At 46.4% G+C, this 23,887-nt stretch overlaps 1 protein-coding gene across 9 annotated transcripts in view; it reads right to left on the reverse strand.

Moving 5' to 3' along the window:
* Positions 1-23,887, reverse strand: part of FHOD3 (formin homology 2 domain containing 3) — a 492,532-nt gene that overhangs the window by 174,813 nt on the left and 293,832 nt on the right. For all 9 annotated transcript variants that reach the window (XM_060121093.1, XM_060121091.1, XM_060121090.1 and 6 more), the window contains 3 exons: positions 21,988-22,099; positions 14,417-14,511; positions 7,382-7,525 (listed from right to left, as the gene is read on the reverse strand). In XM_060121093.1, the coding sequence (XP_059977076.1) occupies positions 7,382-7,525; positions 14,417-14,511; positions 21,988-22,099 (351 nt within the window). The remainder of the gene's footprint in view (positions 1-7,381; positions 7,526-14,416; positions 14,512-21,987; positions 22,100-23,887) is intronic.

Raw genomic sequence — 23,887 nt, forward strand, 5'->3', positions numbered from 1 at the left:
TCTGACCATTCTTAATAGAGGTCAAAATCTATTAACATTTCTTTGAGTTTACGTTGTTATACTACTACTAACCTCCATGACAGGCAGCCATCTTTACACAGCAGATGTTATCATTTTCCAAATTGCTATCCCACATTTTCTTTTTAATTCATACCTATACATCTTGATTCAGCTTTTAGGTGAAGTGGATGCCAGTGCTAGTACCATTTCAAGAAGAAACTATGCTGATGACAGGTTGTGGCAGATGATTATAGCACTAGGTTCCCAGGGAATCATGCCTCTCTGTTTCCTTATCCTTGTGTAGCCCTCTCCTACAATAAGTCAACAATTTTCCATGTGACTTGCTTTGGCCAATGGAACATCAGAAGACATAGATGCCTCAAAAGTGTTTGCACTTTGAGACTTGTCCTTCTGAAATGCTGCTACATGTGAAGAAGTTCGGGCTAGTCCGCTGAAGACATATGGCCCAGCCAACAGCAGCACCAAATGCCAAACCAGGTGAATGAGACCATCTTAGACCATTCAGCCCCAGTCAAGCCATCAGATAACTGTAGCTCCCTGAGAATCTTTCAGGTGAACGAGGCCCAAATCTCTGACCCACAGAATCATGAGCAATAATTGCTGTTTTAAGACCACTCTTTTTGGCATATTTGTTATAGAGCAAGAGCTAACTGATACACATTTTAAAAATCACCTATGATAAAGGAAGAATTTTAAGAGATTGGATCTATAAGTTATTTATTCCTGACAGTAACAGTCACCCCCTCACCCCCAAAGTCTTCATCCCTAAGATGCCTTTGCCATTACTAGGACCACATTTTCAGAATCAAAAGCTAGAACACAATCTGACAAAAGACTTTTTATTTTGATTCGTGAATTTATGTATTTGAAAAATCATTCAAAGCTATAAAAATTCAAATGAATTTAATTAAACATGGATTAAATCACCTTTCTAAAATGGAATTAAATTACATGGAATTGGGCATTCCCAAGAAAGTCCAGGACACATGGTCACCAGACATCCTCCACTATTAAGAAGAATTCTAGAAACCCAACCAAGGTCTCTACAATGGCTTGAAAACATTCAGAGTCTATTGTGAGGAAAATATTGGCACTGCTTATAGGCCTCCTTGCTGCCCTTGCATATAATGAACTTAGTTGTCCTGTGGCACTAAATATTTTTAAAACTGCATTAATTTTCAGAAAGGAATAAAAATCCTGACTCTACCTGGTACCCCAAGCATTCAGTAATCACCTTGAGTGATTACTCAAAGCATCTCCCCTTTAAGGTAGCTGATTTCTGATTAAATCATGCCCTTCCTTCAACCCAGCATCTGTTAATAAAATGTGTGATATTTAAAAGAGACCTTCATTCAAGTGCTCACTGAACTTCTACTCTGGGCAGGTGCGCTGCTGGGCACAGGGGTTAGAGAGGAATGAGACAGATGACAAAGGCAAACAGATAGACAAGTGCGACCTGAGGACTGTTCAGTCTGAGGTGTGGACACAGACAAGTGCTCCTTCCTGGGTTATAAACAAAGTGCAGGCGACAAGTAGCAGGAACTCCTTTTACCTTGTCAGGGAGGCCTTGCGGACGAGGGGATATCTGAGATGACTCCTACGGGAGGAGGAGGAGTTTGCCAACCTGAGAATGGGAAGGAAGAGCACTCCAGGCAAAGCAAGGAGAATGGATAAAGGGAAGCTCCCTGATGACCTGCCTTTCACGTTCAAGAAACAGAAGAAGTTGAGTATGGCTGAAACTTCAGAGACATCTTAGGAATGACCCGAGACAGGCCACAGAAGCACGAAGGCCACAGACGGTGTTAGCTCTCGTACCAACTCAAAGAGTTTGGGCTTCATCCCACGGGCTGTGAAAAAGGTTTTAAGGTTTTTCATTCATTCTTCACTCCTGTTTATTTCCTTAAATAGAGGAATGGCGTAGTCAGATTTGACTTCCAGGAGGATCCCTTGTTTTCAGTTGCAGGGAGTTAGGAAGAGGGAATAGGCAGAGAAGCCTCCAGGGGATGCCACTTTGCAGGTGCCAGCCTCTCCAGGCCCTGCCCGTCATCACACCTCCTTTCAACCCTTCACACCTGCCAAACCTGAGCTCCTCCACTACTCTCCCCTCTGTCACTGTCCTTCTTTAGGCCACCACCTCAGATGGGCCTTCCTCCCCCTGCCTCAGTGTCTCACCTCTACCTCATCCTGTCTCTTTTCTTCATAGACACGCCAGCAATCTTGGATCCTCAGCTTACTCACGTACTTTGATCACTGTCTGCACCCCAAGAGAATGTGTATCCCCTCAGGACACTGGCCTTGTCTGTCTAGTTTGCTGCTGTGTCCTGGGGCCTAGAATAGTGCCTGGCACATAGTACGTGCTCAGTAAAGTTCTATTGAATGAATGGATTCACAGAGGAACAAAAGAATGAGAAGGTATTGCAATAATCCAGGCAAGAAATGATGAGGGCCTGAGCTAGGAGAATGGAGAAGAAATCACAGTCTTCAGCAATCAGACTGCCGAGCATGGGGACAGAGGAGAGAGGAGGGAGTCCAGGACAGCTCCGGGTTTGTAACTTGGGAAACTCTGCTCTTTGTGGAGATGGAGAAATGAACAGATTGTGTGGGATTTTTGTTTTTGTCATGGGAGAAAAATAAAAGGTTTCATTAGGGCTGGATACATGTCACGTGCAGCCTCCAGGTGGCTGTGACTGACATAATCTGAGCTCCTCTGGCATGTTCCATGTCCCTTCTTGTGCCATCACATTTAGCTGCTGGGGGAACCAGCCACCTGCTTGTCTTAGACCACAGAATGAAAGTTGCTTGGGGCAGGGACAGATCTTCTAGCTCTGTATTTTCAGCCCTAGCAGAGTATGTGACATACCCTCAATGAATGAATGAACGTAATACAAAAAGACAAGCAGGCAGAGGGTCAGGCAGCCAGGAGTCTTGGCAGGAAGCTCAGGGTCAAGGTATCAGCCACCAGCCTCCAAAGCTGCTGAATTCACTGGGTGAATCATAGTGCAGGCTGCATGTACTGAGAGAGGAGGAGGTCTGCTAAGGAAACCCCAACGCTGAAAGGGAAGAGACAGAGAAGAAAGATCCATGGGAGGACATCAAGGAGGAACAATCAGAGAGGTACCCTGGAGACATCCATAGACATAGTCGCCGGGAGTGCATTCTACAGGAGCAACATACAAAAGTGGTTTCATGACCACCAGCATCATCTTTTTATGATGCTAGCATAATAGTGATGCCCAAGCTACTAGGGACGGCATACAGAAAAGGAAGAAAGGAAGAGGGGGGAGGCTGAGAGGGAGGCCAATCTTACTTATGACTATTCGCGTAAAAATCCTAAATAAATTAGTATCGAACAGAATTCCAACAGCACACTTTACAAAAGAACACATCATGACCAAGTGGGTTACAGTCCAGGAATGCGAGGATGGTTAAAGGATAAAAGGAAATAAAGTAAATAAACAACTTAAAAATCTAAAAAAAAGAACAACAAAGTAAACTGAAAGAAAATTAAAGAAGGAAATTATAGAGATAAAAACGTTTTGGGTTACAAAACAGAAGAGCACTGAAAATCATACATAAGTCAAAATTAACAACAACGACAAAACAGACAAACCACTAGTTAACACAGAGGAAAAAAAGGGAGAAATTGCAAACACAAAAATTAACAAAGGAAAATAACTTCTGAACAAGAGGAAATTAAAAACGTTCCTAAGAGACTATTTATATATCTTTTTAGTAATCAGTTTAAAAATCCAGATAAAGTGGATAATTTCCTAGGAAAATATGATTCAGAAAAACTGATCTACATAAAGATAGGAAGTCTAAATAGACCAATACCCATAGAAAAAACATAGTTACCAACGATCTCTTGCCTCCAACACACACACACACAAACACACACACTCCTCCTCTGCCCCATCATCATCATCATCATCACAGGTCCACCCAATTTCCCAAGGGAATTCTATCAAATAATCAAAGACCAGAGACAAGGGCAGAGAGAAAGAAGAAAAACTTCTAAATATTTTTACAAAGCGAGTATAGAATTGATATGTAAACATAAAGAGTATTGGGCACGCGCGCGCACACACACACGCAGAAAAGAATGGTCATGGTAGCATTGTCATGGCAACAAAACTGTAACCAGCCGACATCCATCAAGAGAAGAGCAGATAAATAAATTGGGATATATTCATCAGCAGTGAAAGTGAACAAACTAGAACTTCACATAACAACATGGGTAGGTCTCAAAAACAATAAGCCAAAAGAGAAACTGTAGGAGGACACCAAAGGTATGGTTCCATTTATAAAAAGACAAAATTAATATGTTGTTTAGGGATACAGACTGGGAGGAAGGAGTTAAAACAGCTGGGCTGTGATCCCTCTACTCCTTTTGTAGTAGTGATGCTTCTGCGGAAAGAAAGAAGACAATGACCCCATCTAATCTTTTGTAAATATGCTAATAACTAGACTATCTAACAAACAGCCTGATGATATTTGCTAAAATGAGAGTTCTTGTTTCTGGAATGCCCTTAATTAGCAGGGTAGGATTGGCTAAGGATCACCTACACTAAATAAACACAGAATTCATGGATTTATACGCCATGACTCTCTGGACTATGTAGTAGAGAGCCTTCATAGTTATGAAGCAAATTACTCACTGGGCGAGGTGACGCGTGAACCACACTTGGAGACCTCATCTATTGTTCTGGGTCAGAAAGCACATGTCTGATATACGAATAAAAGACCTGGGAGTCACAGGTCTCTGCACCTCTGCATTCTGGAAATTATTAGCCTAGATAGATTAGTATAGCTCTGCTATAGGTAGCAAGATCTCAGATCTGTCAACTCTTATTTGATAATCTGATCCTTTGTGTTAGCTCACAGAATAAGTTATTTTCAGACAAAATTATTAAAAAAAAAAAAAAAAGAGTTGGATGACACCAGGAAGGACCATCAAGGACACTTCCGAGTTACTGGTAATATTCTGCTTCTTAAATACAGGAGTGCATGAGGGCTCTCCAAAGAAACAGAGCAAATAGGATATACATGGAGATTTAGTGTAAGGAGTTGGCTGACATGATTATGGCAGCTGAGAAGTACCAAGATCTGTGGTCCAAATGCCTGGGAACCAAGGGAGCCAATGGTGTTAGTTCTAGCCAGAGGTCAAAGGTAAGAGGCAAACTATGTCCAGCTCATTACCATCAGCAGAGAGTGAATTCTCTCTTGCTCAGCCTTTTGTTCTATTCAGGCCTTCAGTAGATTGAATGAGGCCCACCCACATGGAGGAGGGCAATCTTCACTACTCAGTCTACCAATGTGAATGTTAATTTCATCCAGAAATACCTACACAGACACAGAATAATGTTTGATCAAATATCTGGGCACCCCGTGGCCCAGTCAAGCTGACATATAAAGTTAACTATCACAATGGGTGTTTGTTTTGTTGTTCTTTGAGTGAAACATATAATCTACATTTGTGAATGATATGTTCTTAATGTTAAAATATTAAGCAAATGGGGCTTCCCTGGTGGCGCAGTGGTTGGGGGTCCACCTGCCGATGCAGGGTACACGGGTTTGTGCCCTGGTCCGGGAGGATCCCACACGCCGCGGAGCGGCTGTGCCCGTGGGCCATGGCCGCTGGGCCTGAGCGTCTGGAGCCTGTGCTCCGCAACGGGAGAGGCCACAGCGGTGAGATGCCCGCGTACCGCAAAAAAAAAAAAAAAATTAAGCAAATGCCATTTGACCAAAGGAAGACTGTGAACACAGGACATCTTTTAAAACGTTTGGCATGAATGGAAAGAGGAAGATGGGGAGGTAGCTTGAGAGTCAGGTAGACTGGAGAGAAAGTATGCCCTGAAACCAGAAGTAGTCTTCTGGGGGAGGTATCCAGGCTACTTTTCAAAATGCTCTCCCAGTTGGTTCACTAGTAGGAAATTCACCTGCATTATGCTATCTTCTGATATACACTGACCACACAGAATCCAAAGCTATGATAATATAAGCCCCTGGTTGAGCAGAGTCTCAGAGATTGGAGCTCTGATCAGGGGGAAGGGGGTAAAGAAAGGGAGGTATATGTACTGGGAAACGTCCTTCTACCTTGATGTGAGCCAACTGTCTTTAGTCCCTTCCTTTTCCATCTTTAGTATTCTTACTTAATTCCTACTTTATCCTGTCTCTTAGGAGCCATGAGAACATACTCCTCCACCACCCACTGATAATAAAACATGAAAGTGTGAGCAGATTACTGGGTAAGTGAGGCTTCATTAGAGGAGAAGATGCCCAGAGCAGGGGCAAAAGAGCTGGCCAGCTGTGGGAAGCTTTATGCTCTGACAGCAGATCTCTCTGGCTCAGTTTCCACTGATTTTTCCTAAGATCATACAAAGATAATTCTGTTCTGTTCCTCAGCTTGTCACTTATTATGACAGTAACTTTAAGGAAGTAATGAGTTACATGTCAGTTTCTCCACTTCTACCCAGTGAAGATCACAATGGAGCCATTCAGCTGGGAAATATCCCTCCTAGGACTCTAGCTGTGCACACAAATTTATGAATAAAGCTGTTCATTATAACAGCATTTATCATTTTCAAAAACTTGGAAGCAATCTAAATCTGAGAAAACAGGGACTGGTTATATGTATTAAGGTACTTGCATACAGACAGGCTATTATGTTCCTAATAAAATGAAATTCTTGAAGACGATTCAATGACAAAAGTAAATGGTTCCAAAATATTTACTAATAAAGATTCAGGACACAACACTGTATACACACTATTATCTCCAGAGTTAATAGTCTATGCATTTACAAAAGACTAGAAAAACAGACCAAAATGTTAACCATGGTTAGTAATAAAATCATGGGCGGTTTCTTTCTCTTACACTTTTTGGTATTTTCCAAATAGTCTTCAATGCGTACATACTTTTAGCAAATTAAAAAACCCCACCATGACAAGGTGAGAGAGAAAGCAGAAGAAAGTGAAAAGTTTAGTATCTTTAATAGCACTTTTTCCCCGCATTTTCATTTTGCACTGGACCCTACAAATTATATAGAGCCCTGCCGAAAGTTCCACCCCATCCGAGGATAAGAAACACGATCTATGTGCCTCCTTCCCCACCACCCCTCATTCGGAATGAATGTTCTTTAAAATAAAATAGCAATTAATCAATCTGGGCCCACCCTTAGAGTTTCTGACTCAGCAGGTCTGGGGTGGAGCCTGAGAGCCTGCATTTTGGCAGTTCCAAGGTGTTGCAGATGCTGCCACATCACACTCAGAGCCACTGGTCTAGAGTATGTTTCCCTCAGCCTCTGATGTTTGTCCAGGCTGTATGAGGCCCTACAAAAGGCATACACATATCCTGTTACCTCATAGATGTTCAACTGCTCCACCAAGTCCAGGTCAGTCCCTTTCTTGGTCAAGTGCCGCTGGGACACAGCTGCAATGCCCAGCTCCTCCAGGCAGTCCACCACATCGTAGAAGGTGTCTTGGTCTGGCAATCCTGACAAGGTCTGGATGGAGAAAGAACAGGACACAGACATGTCTTAGGGGACGGTCACAAGGCTCTCAGGGCATTTTTTGCACGGTAGCCAGTGGCCACGAGTATAACAATGTGGGGCAAAGCAAACACATGCTAAGTTCATTTGAGAAAAAGCTTCTCCAGTGTGGTAAGCAGAATGAACCCCAAGATCCCGCCCCCTGGGATACAGGTGCTATACAATTCCCTCCCCTTGAGGGTAGAGAGGACACTCCCATGATCAGGTGACATTATATGGCAAAGGTGAAAGCATTCTACAGATGTCATTAAGGTCCCAAATCCGTTGATTCTGAGTTAATCAAAGGGGAGAGTAGCCGGGTGGTCCTGACCTAATCACGTGAGCCATTTAAAAGTGGGTTTAGGCCTTTTCTGAGCACAGAGACTAGAAGAGAGATTGTCCTGTTGTCCCAGAAGCAGCAGCAAGCCGCCATGCGTCCCACAGCTGCAAGGAAGTGAGCTCTGCTCACAACCACAGAAGCTTGGAAGGGGACCCCAAGCTTCAGACGAGACACCAGCCCTGGGTGACACCGTGACTGCCGCCTTGTGAGACTCTTGTGAGCAGAGGACCCTGCCCCACAGAAACTGTGAGGTGATAAGCCTGGGATGTTTCAAGCTGCTCAATTTGTGGTAATGTGTTCCACGGCAATTGAAAACTAACATACTCAGTGATCAGAAAAACTCCCGTTAAGATTGATCTACCAACAGCTGGAGTGATGACAACTGAATGACTCCCTTTTCTTTCAGTTCGGCAGGCCTTCCCCTTGGTCTAAGACATTTAGGAAAACATGAGAAATTTCAAAGCGGCAACCAAGAGACAAAAAGATAACCCAAGAAAGAAAAAGCTGACTTCTTTTTGAGTTCTGCTTCTCTTAAAAGAAGGATGATAGCTCAGATCAGGCCTCTGCTTAGAACCGGAAGGACCCTTGAGGTGATTTACTCAAAGTCCCTTATCTTATAAACGAGGGAGATGAAATCAGGGGAGGGAAGGATTCGCCTGAGGTAACAGGAAGTTACTAAATAATAACTAATAAAACCCTGCGCTCAGACCTGCTATTCCAGTCTCCTTTCCTTACACACCTGTGCCTTCTACACAAACTACTCTGGCCTGAAATTTCAAGGTCTCGACTCCCTATTTATTTCACTATTATTGCATTTCAAAAATACTCTAAACATGGTGACTTGCCTTGCAAGAAAAAAGACCAGTACTTTCTTAAGGATCATCTCACAGCACCAACTTCTTTTAACACTTCTATTTTGGGGCTATTAATATTGGAAAGAATGTCTCTACTCCTAACCCAAATAATGGCTGTTTCCCTTCTATGCTGAACAAACAGGATACAACTCACTGCCGTTGAGACCAGACACTGAAGAAAAATAACTGGGATGCGACAGCTTAATCCATCAGGGGCCCCAGCAAGGACACAGAACAGGAGGCTGTGAACCAGTCAGCAGCTGTAATAAATAAACAGGTGCTCACACCTCAGTGGCCAAGTGTGGAAGCACACATAGGGGTCTGCAGATGCCGGGCAAGGCAGTCACTGCTGCGTTAGCAGATAGCAGTCCACTGAGTTAACTGAAAAAGTACACACCTGTCCAAAGAACCCTCTCATCAGAACAAGTCCACCTTTTGGTTTTAGTGAAAACTCCAGAACTTGTTAAAAGATGAGGAGAGGGAAATGGTGATACAAACGCCAGGGCAGGGCTAATGATTGGAGGTGCCCTGACTGACTCCTGAACCGCCAATCACAGGTGAGTAGACATTCAGGGCTAGACTCAAAACTTTCTACACCGCAGTGGGGGGTGGGGGGTGGGGGGTAGGATGGGCACAGAGAGGGGCCTCTGGCAGTCTCCTCACCTCCCCGTTCCCCTCCTTTCTTCTTCCCTTTTTTCCCTGCTGAGAGTCAACTGAGGTTCCTTCTCTCAGAAGTTTCCAGGAGGTTAACTTCCTGGACCTAGTCCCCATTGCCTTAGCAAGCCCAACCATGATGGGTTGGTGGGGAGATTTCTATTAAATAATTAGGTCTGTAGAACCAAACAGATCAGAGAGCCCTCGCTTAATAAGAGGCCCAGATCTGAGGGTATTGACTGAGAGGACATCTGTTATTTCCACGGTGCAAATGTGGGCTTGAGCCACACCCACGTCCCACCACCTCTCATGGGTGGCTGCAGGGGAGCTGGCCTTCCACCACGATCAAAGACAGCTTCTCTAGTCCATGGCCATACCACCCTGAATGCACTTGATCTTGTCAAAGACAGCTTCGTTCTCCGCCTGCACGGGGAGGGGACTGTGCAGCCCAGAAACACACTCACCTCTTTTCAGCTGATTCTCTGACATGTTCAGCAAACGCTGCCTGCCACACTCCCACCCCTCCTGGGCCCTGAACTCCCATTTCTACCCTGACAATCACTGCTAAGGTGCCTATTTCTGGCAAAGGAGGCAGCTACTCCAGAAACGTCTATGAGCAACTGTCTCTTGACGCCTTCACTCTCAGACGACACTCAGGACCCCCTTCCTGGTTTCTCTCAGACCTTGTCTTGCCAGGGTTTGTGACAAGTAAATCTTTACAGCCTCTCTCAGAGGGAGAAACCTCTGTCCTAAAGGACATTTTATTTTCCAGTCCCTGGGTTTTCACTGATCCCATCAAATCTTTCTCGTGGGGTGAAACCAGTATGGTGAAAGCCTGTACACAAGTGTTCATAGCAGCAGCATCTGTGAAAGCCAAAAGCTGTGAGCACCCAAATCTCCTTCAGTGGATGAAGAGATAAAAATTGGAGGCATATTTATATTCTACAATGGCACACTATACAGCAGCAGAAAGGAGCAAACTATTAATACGCGTAGTAACATAGATGAATCTCTAAGGCGCTGTGCTGAGTGAGAGAAGCCAGCCTCGAAGGGTCACATTCTGTATGATTCCCATTTTTTAAATAATAGAACTATAGTGATAGAGAATAAATCAGTGGTTGCCAGGGGCATGAACAGGTGATCAGGACGTCATTATAAAAGGATAACATGAGCGAGATTTGAGGGGAGATGGAGCCGTTCTATATGCTAATTGTGAAGGTTATCCATAACTATATATGTGTTAAAACTTACACAGCTAAATACCAAGAGAAGAAAGTCAATTTTACTATATGGTAATTAAAAAAAACAATATGATCGAATCTAAAAACAAATGCTCAGTGTGAATCCCATCAGGTAACTCACCCGCTGGCTCCGCTAGAGCAGCTTCCCTCCCCAGGGCTCCCTGGGGTCACCTTCCCTGAACGCTCCAAGCCAGCCCCATGGTAATGGCTCTTGTAACTCATCCCCCGCCCCCCACCTGCTTCATCTGATTCTACAAGGTGGTCAACATCTGAGCCCCCAAAGCGGGGAATCCCACCTAGGAGATTGCAGCTGGATCAGGACAGGGCACCATGCAATTTCAGCTTGCACGGTGAGAAACGGTTCGTTTCTGACGCTCCCTCAGATCTTCTGAAGACATGGTTTGGGGGTGTGGGGAGAGTTCAGGGGGGCGTTAGTCTGGATCCTGGAACCCCTCATTAATCTCCCTGTTTAACAAGGGGAGCAGACTTCAGTTTCAGAACCATGAGCAGGCTAGAATTTCATACCCTTGTTTTGTCATAAAAATGTTAATGTTTTGAATTCCATGTTATTAGGCCAGCTTCCATCTTGCTGAAAGAAAAGTTAGAAAAGCAGTATAATTTCCCACATTTCAGAGTCTGAATTTTTTCCAGACCCATATTAGCATTTCAATGTGTTATGATGTTTGGGATCTCAGAAGATGTTACTCACTGGAACGATAAACGTGACTAAAATTCAACAACAGAAAACAAACCCAGTGTGGGTGCCGGCGGCCTGCTGACCTTTTTGAGGAAAGGATGACACTTAGAATCATGTCCTCAGGACCTTCCTGGACTTCCCCTGGCCCAGAACAAAAGATGAGACGGAACTGCCAGAAGAGAAAGTGAGGAATTCCTGGACGTTAGATGCCTTACGGTGCCAAGGAGAGTGTGACACGTGCTGGGTCCTTGCCAGTGATTGGCAGCAGGACGCCCACGCCACGCGGCTGCTGCTGGGATCGTTACACAGCCAAGCATGGCCTCTACCACTAACGTGGAGAGCATTACAATGAAAACACTGTGCAAGAGTGAAAATGCCATTTTTGCTGAATTTAATGTCTTCCGAAACAGTGGCAGTGACTGAAAACGACAGGAAATAGGTGACCTTCATCTTCAAAAACCAACAGAAAATTGCTTTCAAATTGCATGGTAAAATCAACTCACAAAGAGCTTTGAAAATAAAAACCGAATTCTTAGGATTATCTTCCAGAAAAATGATGCCCATTCCCCACCAGGACTGTAGGAAATTTCCTGTGACCTCATCAACAAGCGGCATTTCATTAAAAAGCAATCACTGCCCACGTGACCCGGAGAAAATGGCTTGTTGTTTTACTATATATTTCTTTTAATCTTAGTAGGGTTAATGTCATTCATTTTTCAACTGAGTTCTTAATATATTTAGGATAGTATCATTTTCTGCCCAGTTTTTTGCAAACAATTTCCCAGTTTGTCACTTGCCTTTAGTTTTTGTTTTGGATTTCATTTTAAAATAAGATGTTTTATAGTTCATAGTTTTATACAGTGAAATATTTAAGTCCTTTGCTTTGGAATCTTTTTGGCTGGTTTTACTATTTTATTATTCGGCAACTAGAGACCAGTTAATCTTCACCTCTAGTTTTTCCTCAGTTTTCTACAGTTTGATATGTTACACTGAACTCTTTAATCTACCTGAAATTTATTTTGGTATACAGTCAAAGTATGTTTTTGTTTATTTCCATTTATCAAAACCTCTCCCAGTCATGAATAAAGCTGACCGGCCCTATGGATTTCAATCACAGGGTGAGTCATCCTGTGCACTGAGGTCTGTCTCACAGCCCCTCTGCTCCAGCCATCTGCTGAGGAAAGAGTCAAGACCACATTGTTTTAATCCTTAGAGTTTGCACAACATTTTAATATCTAGTAGAATTACTCTTCATAATTATGTTGCTTTCTACTAATTTGTCCCCAGTCATCGGGGGAAATGTTTCTCCAGTTACATTTCAGGAAGAGATTCTGGGTCCTTTCTGAAGAACTAATGATCACTGCAGTTGGTCCTCAGGCTTGCACCCGGCAGCCTGGGGCACAAAAAGGGAGGATCTTGGGGTGGCTGATGTAGCGTCTGGGGTCCAGGGAAGAGAAACAACCCCACCCTCCCTCAATTATTAATGAGGAAGGGGTCCAAGCACCGGGATGAAGGAGCTCCAGTCCTGACAGTGGGCTGTCCCAGGTCAGCATGGGACCCACGGTCAGAGCACCTCTCAGGACGGACACAAGCTGGTGACCAGGGAGGACGTAATGGGAGGAAAGGGAGCACAAGGGTGAGGTCACCATCACAGGAGGAGGACTGGACCCGCCCTCAGGAATCCATACCTCGCCCCCAGCAGTCAGAAGTCAGTAAGACGTGGAACAGAGTGCTTGCTTTTCTGTCTGATTGTGAATGATTTCCTTAGAGTAAAACTTGCTAATCTATATTCTTAAGGGAAAGTGTTTTCAAGGGGACATCTTGATAGGGCGAGTAGCCATAAAATTCTCGCTACCCTCTTTCCGGTTTCATTGGAAAGAACCAAAGCACAGAAAGCATGCAGACTCTCAGGCCTTCACAGGTATGAGCACCAGCACACATTGCACACATGCCACACGTGGGTGTAAAGGGTTTTCTCTTGCAAAGAGGCATGCTGAAGGGTGTTCCCGCCATGGGGGTGCACACGATGTGGTTCTTCTTCAGAGGGCAAATTTTAGATTTTCACATGTACTAGTTCCCTAGGGCTGCCATAACAAAGTACCACAAACTGAGAGGCTTAAAACAACAGAAATTAGGTATGGAACTTGGTAAACTGTAAGCTGAAGACCAATCACATTTGCTACACAGGCTGCCTGAACACTGTGACCATCTCTCCAGATGGATCCCTCCGTGCTTCTGGAGGCAAGGATGGCCAGGCTAAGCTGTGGGACCTCAACGAAGGCAAGCACCTTCACACGCTAGATGGTGGGAACCTCATCAGTGCCCTGTGCTTCCGTCCCAAATGCTCTGTGCTGGCTCTGTGCTGCCGCTGGCTCAGCATCAAGATCTGGGACTCGGAGGGCAAAATTATCGTAGATGAGTTGGAGCAAGAAGTTATCAGGACCAGCAGCAAGGCAGAACCACCCCCCAGTGGACCTCTCTGGCCTGGTCTGCTGATGGTCAGACTGTTAGCTGGCTACAAGGACCACCTGGTGTGAGTGTGGCAGGTGACCCTCGGCACCCACTAGAAACATGGCAGAGCTTTAAAAATAAAAAACTGGTTTTTTGAAGAAGAAAAACACCCAGAAATTTATTCTCTCCCAGGTGGAGAGACTAGAAGTCTGACGTCAAGGTGTCGGCAGGACCGCGCTCTCTCCGATGGCTCTAGGGTAGGATCCGTCCTTGCTTCATCCGGGATTGGCTGCTGACAACGCTTAGCATCCTTTGGCGGTCCTCAGCTTATAGATGTATCACTCCAATCTCTGCCCCTGCTTTCACTGGCTGTCTTCCTCATGTATGTGTGTCTAACTTGTCTTCCCTCTATGTGTATCTCTTTTCCTCTTCTTATAAGGACACCAGTCCTATTGGATTAGAGCCCACCCTAATGACCTCATCTTAACCTGATTACATCTGCAAAGATCCTATTTCCTAATAAGATCACATTCACAGGTACCAGGGGTTAGGACTTCAGGAACACATCTACAGGAACACACCTTTTGGCGTGGGGGGACACAGTTCAACCGGTAACAAACATCAACCGACCTTGTTCACTAAAGTCATTGCATAAACCAGCAACTCCGTGTCGACCCCATCCTTTTCCTCCAGGATTTCCATGATATTTGACCAAGGTTTGACTCCTAGAATAAAGCAAAAATCATTAGAAACAGCAAGTCAACACTCCTTGTCCAATTCACATCACAGTTTATCCAGAGACTTATCACCCAATGATGGCAGTGCCTTTCAGTCACCAAATTTCAAAGCATGACACAATTCTTAGGATGGACTTGAATATGTTTCCAATTAGGTGACGATATACCATGTCATCCTTGTCTACTTGAAAATGTATACCCTTCAGTGTCAGGATGCCTATCAGTTTGTTTGAAAAGTTCCCTTTATACTAAATAGGTGATTTTTTAAAAATCCATTCATATGCAGCTTTTTTTAGACCATGCATTTTACTCTCCAAGTGTGGAAATTCTTTGTAAGTACTCTCTGTATGTCCATCTCCTGCAAGGAAAGGGGACACAGGAGAGCTTTACAGTCACTCTAGCAATGCACTTCAAACAATAACTGTGAAACGTCCATCTAGCAAACATTTCAAGAACAGAAGTATATTATCTGTATTCAATCAAGGCACAAATAACTATTTAAGCATCAACCAGGTACCAAGGAACTGGGTCTCTGGGAGTCTGTCATCAAGAGGTTATAATCAAATGGAACACTTAGGCATAAGTACAGGAACACACCTCAGCACAGGGTAAAAGCACGTAGAAGGCAAGGCGCTTAGCCAAGCCTGTCACTCAGCAAGGGAGGTCTGTCTCTTGCAGTGCGATGGTCGAGGAAGGTTTGGTGCAAGAGGTGACTCCTCAGTGGAGCTCCTGGGGGAGGCTCCTGGAGGCTGTCCCGTGGCTCCAGGGAGGGCAGGGAAACCCTCCACGTTCAGGATCGCCAAGCCAAGGCCAAGGCCACAAAGGGTACACGACATCCTGATGTGATTTCCTACGCTGGAGATAAACATCTGCAGTGAAGTGTTGCCTTGCCCTTGGCGTGGCGGTGTGGAACGTGCAGCTCTTTCCTGCTTTCTCTATAAAGATCTCAAAGGGACATGGCTTATTTTTGCTGAAAAAGTAAAGTCTGAAATAACCTAAAACCAGCGGGTTCCAAATGCTGATTCATGGATGGGTTATGTCAGAGCTGATTTCCTGGCCTTGAGAACAAAAGCTCCCCAAGGGCAGTGATGTGTCCTGTCTTATCTCTGTGCCCTTGGCAGAGTGCCTGGCACATAGTAGGTGCTCAATAAAATGTCTGACTAGTGACTGGAGACCCCTGAGAGGGCATGGGTGGGTTAAACTGGGGCAGTTTTAAAAGAGCCAGAGGGTTAAATGTACACAGTAAGAAAAGAAGAGAAGACAGGAGAATTTTAAAAGGAAAAGGCACCTACTATACAATGTGAAAGACACAGTTGTAGTTTGATGTACAGGTCTGTTGGTGCTCCCAGCCAGGGAACAAAAAGCCTTTTCCTTTGGACTAGCTGCCCAGTTGGTCCAAACTATGAACCCATGGACTAAGCTTCTATGACCCTTTGTTACTGTGAACACAAAAGCATGATCCTTTGCCTGCTAACTGTTGAAAATTCTTGAAATTCTTGAAATTCTTGAAAATTATCTTCTTGCTGATCTTTATCATCAAACTATTTTGAAGTCCACACCTGTTCTCCAAAGCCCAGCAAAGTAACTGCTTCCGCCCTCAAGACAATCAGTGTGGTCAGTAGGTCATGGGTCTCACTGTCCAGGAATCGGTCAAGCATTCCAAGTGCCTTTGCTCATGTTTACAACAAGGACAACTTCCGTCATTCACACTCACACCCGACCTCAGTACAAAACACGAAAACACGAGTTCTACTGGGTTCCCCACATACGCGTAAAGAAAAGCCTATGCAAGAGGGAGAGCGTCAGTGCGAAGGATTCCTAGTGGGGCTCGGGGGTCCAGAACTGCTTCCTGGTTCCTTACTTTGGGGTCACACATGTCAAACAGGGCCTGGGGAAGGAAAAGCCAAGAAGCAACCACAGGCATCCCAGAGAGAGGGATATACCTGGACTATCTCCTCTCTTCCTCTCTCTCTCATGCAGACACACATATCTGTGCACTAGTTTATCCATTATAATGAAAACACTCAAACACCGTGTTTCAAACACTTAAAAACCGTGTTCTTCAGCTGTAATATCTGACTCCCTTCTTACCATTTAAGGATTTCAAGACTGGAAATTTGCATGTATTCATACACTGTTGGGATAAATGTTCACTGTCCTTTGAATGTTTGGGGACCAGAAAATAGAAACTTTTTAGAAGAATGAAGGGGAAGGGGAAGAAACCTTCTAGTTCAACACAAATAGCCCTGGCAGGGCTCCAGCTGGCCTGTATCAAGCACCAGCAGTCGTAACTGCCCCAAGAGCTGCCACCTGTCAGAACTAAATGGTCCAGTTCACCCCCATCACCATCACCTTTGTTGCTCCATTTGGGGTTTACGTGTGTGTATGTGTAGGTAGGGGATGGTCCTGTATTAGAATCATAAACCACACGATCTTCCCCCTTCACATAACAGAGAACGAAACCGAGCCCCAAAGTAGTGGAATGAACAGAGGCTAGAGAGACGCGTCTAACCTGGAGGGATCGGATCCACCCTAGAGGCTCACTGTGAGGTGTCATGGAGGTAGAGCACTTTGTCGATTCTCCTGAGCACTGATGGAGAACGTCAGGAGACAGTAATTTCCTTCATCATTATCATCCGTCTCCCTCCAACTCCACCTCCCCTTCCTCCACCCCAAACACTGCAGTGAGTGTAGGTTCCATGACAGCCTGGCTTTTCTCTGGTGTTTGCAAGCACATGGTTGGCACTTATAAATTCGTCAAACAAATGAGTTTTATACGAAGAACACTTAGAACAGCGTCTGTTGCGTGGCAGGCACTCGAAAAGCAGTAGCCGCCACTGCAGTGGTGGTGGGTGGAGGACACCCACACGGACCCATAGGCCTTCCACACAGGCTCCCAGGCCAGAGTCCTCCTCCCACCAAACCGCAGCACTCCTCCCTCAACCCAGAATAAACCGCTCAGCACTTCTCCCTCTTACTCTCCCCACGAGTCTCTGTATTAAACCCAAAAGAAAAGAGTAAGCTATTTTGCACGATGCCTTGTACACAAGTTGCTCTAACGCTCAAATACAAGGTCCCAGCGGCATGTTCCAAGCCTTTCAGCGTGATCAATGAACACTTAACAGGTATGCTTCTGCTCTAAGCAGCAATGGAAACAGAGCTTGAGTTCTGCCCACTCTAACCTCCGCCATGCTCTGTGCATTCTTCACAGAGCAACGTATCCTTGAGCAGAAGTCAGAGACGGGATCGCTTGAAAAGACGGCTGGATTCTTTTTCCCCTGTTAATCATGTGTTAGACACATGTTTAAAAATTATGTCGTATCTCATCACCTCACATTCAAATGAAAAATGGAACTTCTTCAAAAGCAGTGCTGAACCAAATTAGCAGGACTCAAGATTTATGACTGAAATTTCAAAATAAGTTACCCAGTCTGTGGGTAACAAAATAAGTGCCGCCCCCTGTGTCTGAGAGGCAAACTCATACAGTCAGAGGGAGGGGTACCCCACCCAGGGGAGCAGAGGGTTCTCGACCAGTTTCCTATTGACCACCACAGCGAAGGTCCCCAGTAAAGGAAGTCTCTGATGATAGCAAAATGACAAAGAAAGGCCCTCCCGTGGGCTTCCATGAGTGTTTACTGCCTTTCTCTCTTCCCGTCTGGCCCCATCCACTAGGAAGGGAAACTGACTTGAAGATGCCGGCAAAACAGTTGCCCCTGGGACTTCCCTGGCGGTCCGGTGGTAAAGAATCCGCCTTCCAATGCAGGGGACGCGGGTTAGATCCCTGGGCAGGGAGCTAAGATCCCACATGTCGCAGGGCAACTAAGCCCGCGCGCCACAACTACTGAGCTTGCGCGCCTCAACTAGAGAGACCGCGTGCCGCAAACTACAGAGCCCACATGCTCTGGAACCCGTGCACTACAGCTACAGAGCCCACACACTCTGGAGCCTGTGCGCCATAACTAGAGAGAGAAGAAAAACCTGCATGCCACCATTAGAGAGAAGCCCGCGTGCCGCAACGAAAGTTCCCTCATACCTCAACGAAGATCCCGCATGCCACAACCAAGACCCCATGCAGCCAAAAATAAATAAATAAATAATAAATCTTAAAAAAAAAAAGAGTCTGCCCCTGCAGTATGTGCAGACAGGTGTGACACTGAGCCATGCCCTAGAGATTAACTCCAATCCACCATTTCATTCTAGCCCCTGAACCAAAGGGGCAATTGCCGGGATCAAATGGGGCCCGTTTAATTTTCATTAATTCACGCATATTTATTAGTCTCTATGAAACACCTAGGTCCCTCAGCTTTTATTGCTGCTCCCTAACTGGCCCACTCTTAGCCTAACAGCAAATTGTCCATCCATGCTCACAAATGAACATTTCTGGTTAACCCCCGTGTGGGATGTGCGATGTTTATAAAGCAACCAGAGGAATCTGTTCTCAGACAACTTCATCTGCCGTAGGCGGCAGTAATTTTTGAGGTCTTTTAGCTCGTTTGTTGATTTTCTTTGCTGATTCTTTAAACTTAACAGTTTTCATCATCCAAAAGAATCCCTTTCTACTAAAAAAGTCTATAATATGCCCATTCTCCACCCTATCTCCCCCAAAATGAGTCTAAAGCCACCTTGAGGAGTCAAATTTATGGCTTATTTATAAACTTGTGTGGAAATGGACGTACTCGCTGGCCCTCAGTCACCTCTGGCACGTCTGTCTACTTGCTGGTCCAGCTGAGAGGGGACTGGAGAGCGAGAGCAGCTTCTAAGCTTGCCAGGTGGAAACACACCTGCTAGTCATGCTGCTTCCTGCAGAAGAGCAGGACATATTTAAGATTTTTTTTCTTTTTTTTTTTTTTTTTGCGGTACGCGGGCCTCTCACCACTGCGGCCCCTCCCGCCACGGAGCACAGGCTCCAGACGCACAGGCCCAGCGGCCATGGCTCACGGGCCCAGCCGCTCCGCGGCATGTGGGATCTTCCCGGACCGGGACACGAACCCGCGTCCACTGCATCGGCGGGCAGACCCCCAACCACTGCGCCACCAGGGAAGCCCAAGCATGACATATTTAAATGTCCAATTCCAGCACAGGGTTCAGGAACAATTTTACTAGCAGTAAAAGAGGATGATGTTATATGTATATGTTAGAAACTCATGGCCGAGACCACACATGCCATAGAGAAACATGGGAATGAACCACACGTGATAAGCTATGGATGAGTTTTTCCATCAGTGTTGTTCCTTTCTGTTCTCAGCCACTAGTGCTCAGTAGCAGACAGGTGACAGCACTTGCCAGAAGCTTACGAAATTTTATAGGTAAAAATCGTGACGTTGAAGAAACAACCCCTTGGCTGTTTTGATTTTATATTTTTATAAATTGGGGAAAGATGGCCATTGTTTTGTCTTGGGGGAGACAGTAGAGCTGACAGCCTCTGACTGGGCCCGCAGATAGAGTCTTGGGGGCAGGGTGCCCTCGGGATCACTCCTCTACGTCCACAACATGCCCTCCATGAAATGTGCAGTCCAAGGAAGGAAGGTCACAAGAAGGTTGTCCCCTCTAACATGGCGCCCATGACAAGGGCCCATGGGTTACCTGAAATTTAGGACAGGAAAATGAAGAGTCCGCTAATTGTCCTAAAGCAACCAACCCCCAGAGTTGGAGGATGGAGTATGAATCTTCCAAGGACAGATGAAAGGACTGGCCTCACTCTCTCCACAAATACCCACCTTTGGCCTAGGCCTCATTGGCTGGCCCTGGGAAAGCCCGGCCTGGCTTCTGAGCCATTGACAGCCTTCATTAGGATTCTCAGGGAGTCCCACTGATCTGCTCTTGAGGCCATGAAGGTCTTCATGCTCGTGCTTCAGATGGCAACAGGCTGTGGCAGAAAGAAACCTGCCCCTGTCTGGGATCCACTTTCCAGACTCACAGCCCCCGACCACACACTAGGGACTGCCTCTGTGATACACCTACACACAGGCCTGGAGTCCCCTCCAGCCTGCAATCCACCGAGCTGGGGACTGAGGTCTGCCTGCGTGTTTGTGGGGAAAGTGCGGGAGCCCAGCTCACGGTCCTGGATGGCTTTCGTTAACTTATATTCAAACTTTCAAAGCAACTAGTGAGCTGCTTTCTTTCATCTTTGGATTCAGCGCTGGATGTGGCTCTCTGAGCAATGCTAAGTCAGAGACACAAGTGGTTTGAATCAAAGAGGACTATTTAGGCCTCTCGTTCCTTTTTGACAGTTGTCCCTCGGCTGACTTGTTCATAAACATGTGTGTGCACATGCAGAGACACACACACACACACACACACACACACACACACACATACACAAAACCATACACCAACACGTTAACAACAATTCTCTCTGGTGAGATTAGAGGTGATTTTTTACGGTCTCCTTTACATTGTTTTTTCCAAATTTTCTACAGCGTGTTACTGTTATAAAAAGAAAAAAAATACTGTTATCAAGTTTTTGTTCTTGTTAGAGCCTTTGTGGGGATGATAATATTAATAAAAATGTCCTACTGAGGAACAAAACCAAAATATTTTTAAAAGAACAAAACACAACACCCCATTTTAGCTTCAGGCTTCACAGTATTATAGGAGCCACGGCCTGCTTTACAGTAAACCGAATCCAAAGCTCATTCATCATGAAGTGTGTACAGCAGGCCTGCCTGCTGTGGGCCAGCCAGGTGCTGGGACACCAAGAAGAGACAGACACCCTGCCCTTGAGCAGGGCACACACTCATGGGAGACGGGCAGTGACAAGAGCACAGCAGAGAATAGGGACGCGTGAGGGCTTTGAGAGCATACGCCCATCTGATCCAAGATAGGGAGGGTGTGCTGCAAGCCGGGTAGGAGGCGGAGGTGACGAGTGGACAGGGGCTAGATGGCGAAGCGTCAGGTCCTAATCCTGTGGGCACCAGGAAGCCACTGGCGGGTTTTAGATGGAAAACGATGTGGCCAAATCTGTGCTTCAGAAGAATCCTCCAATAGCAGAGGGGAGGGTGGGTATGCCAGGGAAGGGAGAACATTCAAGGAAGCAAGGGATGCCAGGTGAGATGGTGAGGGTGTGGGATGTAGGGAAGCGAGAACATTCAAGGAACATCTAGGGGTCAGAGCCAATCAAGTAGGTGTGAGGGGAAGAGAGGAAGGAGTCAGAGTGATCCCAACAGGATGGGAAAAGAGGATAAGGAACTGGTTCTATGTGTTCAGTCGTGGAGACTGAAGACAGCATAAAGATAAGCTGGGTTAGCTTTATGGGTTAGCCCAGCAGTGCTTTTCTTTCACTGTTCCCTCCCTAACCTAATCTTTGTACACTTAACTATCCTAAAATATACGTTTCCTGTGGTGGGAAGTCCACACAAAGGGAATTCTGTTCATTCTTAATTCTGTTTTGAACACGTAAAAAGTGGAAGCCTTCTTTCATTAGGCGCTTCTACTTCGATGACGTAGTGGGCAGGGACCACTCACCCCTTTTTGTGTCGACAGCAGAGACGGCCTGAATCAGAAGAGGTGCATTGGACTCCGAGTACTCCACAAACACCAGCAGCAGCTTCAGGGCCGTCTTCACCACCAGGCGGAACTGCAGAGAAAAGATACAACCATCGTGTAGCTGCAGACACGGCGGGGATGCCTGAAAGCTTCGTCCTAACAGCAGCTGGTACCCAGCCCCTCTTCTCAGCAATTACACAGATTCCTTCACTGGACGCCTCAGAAGGCAGGCGTTAGTATAGTCTCCATTGCACAGGTTAGGAAACTTGAGGGCACAGAGGCCCCTGCCCAAGATTGCACAGCTAGAAACAGAACCAGAATTTGAACACAAGGCCTTTGGCCCCAGAGCTCACACCAATGGTCTCTCAACAGACGAGGTAACAGCTGCTGGGTTGGTTACTTCATTTTATCCAGACTAGATCATTCTGAAGTAGAACAATCGATTCTCATTTTTCTGGAGAGGAAGCAGGCACAGCAGGTTAAATGACTTGTCCAGGGTCACAATACGTCACCTGAACCAAGTCCTGCCCTTAAAACTGCAGAGAGGTCTGCCTGGGGCCTCACCCCACAGTCCCGGGCCCAGAGCACTGCACGCACGAGGAGCCCCACGGAGCCCAGGGGCCCTCCCTCACGCGGGCCGAGGGTCACTCACCCAGAGAAATTCCCCAACCTCCCAGCTGACGCTACCGCAGATCCCTAACTCAGCTCAGCAGCTGGGGGACTGTGGCAGCCTGGGGGTTCCAGCTCAGCTCCCTGCCCGTTCCCGCAGGTGCTGCAGCTGCTACCTCCACCCAGTCTCCTTTCCTGCACCCCACTTCCTTCCAAGAACCTCCTTCTCAAGGAACTCACACACCAAGTTCCTCCTGGAAATGGGTTCAAATCTTGCTTCTGAGAAACAGCAAACCTGCCTTGGGGCTGCTCCTCCCACCCGCAGCAGGTGGCTGGGCAGTGCCCCGCCCCCCACCGGCAGAAAGCACTTTCTAGGGGACAGGGGCTGATCTGCATCGTGTCTGAAAGGCCTGGAACTACACCTGGCACAGAATGGGCTCAGCCATGTTTGCTCGCTGAATGAACGGATCAGGTAAGGACCAGCCAATCAGCCCACGTCCCCTCGCCCCACCCCCGTGGCCATGGAGAATCGGCTCCAGGCTCTCCACTCACTCTGCAGCGCAGAAAGGCCCAGTGCCCCCGTAGGCATCAGCTCACATCGAATTATTAGGGGCACGTGTACGCACTAGGGGAGAACTGGAAACCTGCACACGCCGCGGGAAACAGCGTGAAACCACCACCCACCCCCAGTCATTTCTCCAAATACATGCACCTCCCTCTACCCCTTGCCCCTTCTCCTCTGTCCTACTTCCCTAGTAAACCAGCTGGCTTTTCCTTGATTCCACATCTCTCTCCAGCCAGTGCCCTGGTTCCCAGCTCCAAGTTATAGGAAAACATCTCAAAAGAGTTGCCACCCTCCCTGGCGCCCCTTCCTCACTTCCCATGGACTCCTCAGTCCAATCTGACAGGGCGTCTACCTCCACCGCGCAGATTACGTTACTCTTGTCAAGGCTGCTGATGACCTCCGCGTTGGTCAGTGCTTACTCTTCTGTGCTCACTTTGGCTCAACCCTCAGCATCACGTGACACGATCAACGGCTCCCTCCAGAAACAATTTCCTCTCGCCGTGGCCGACCACAGTCTCCTACCTGGGTGGCTCCTCCTCCAGGAGGAGCTCAACCTCCAGGTGTGGGAAGGCCTCAGAGCTCACTACTCCCCCTGGTCCCTTGGCGTGCGCTCTCTCTAGGTGAGCTGATCCAGGCTCTTAGTTTTAAGTCCCATCTATGACTCAGTGCTCTCCAGGCCTGGCCCCCGACATCGCCACTCAAATG

Source organism: Lagenorhynchus albirostris, chromosome 14, assembly GCF_949774975.1.
Source record: "Lagenorhynchus albirostris chromosome 14, mLagAlb1.1, whole genome shotgun sequence".
NCBI classification, from domain to species: Eukaryota; Metazoa; Chordata; class Mammalia; order Artiodactyla; family Delphinidae; genus Lagenorhynchus; species Lagenorhynchus albirostris.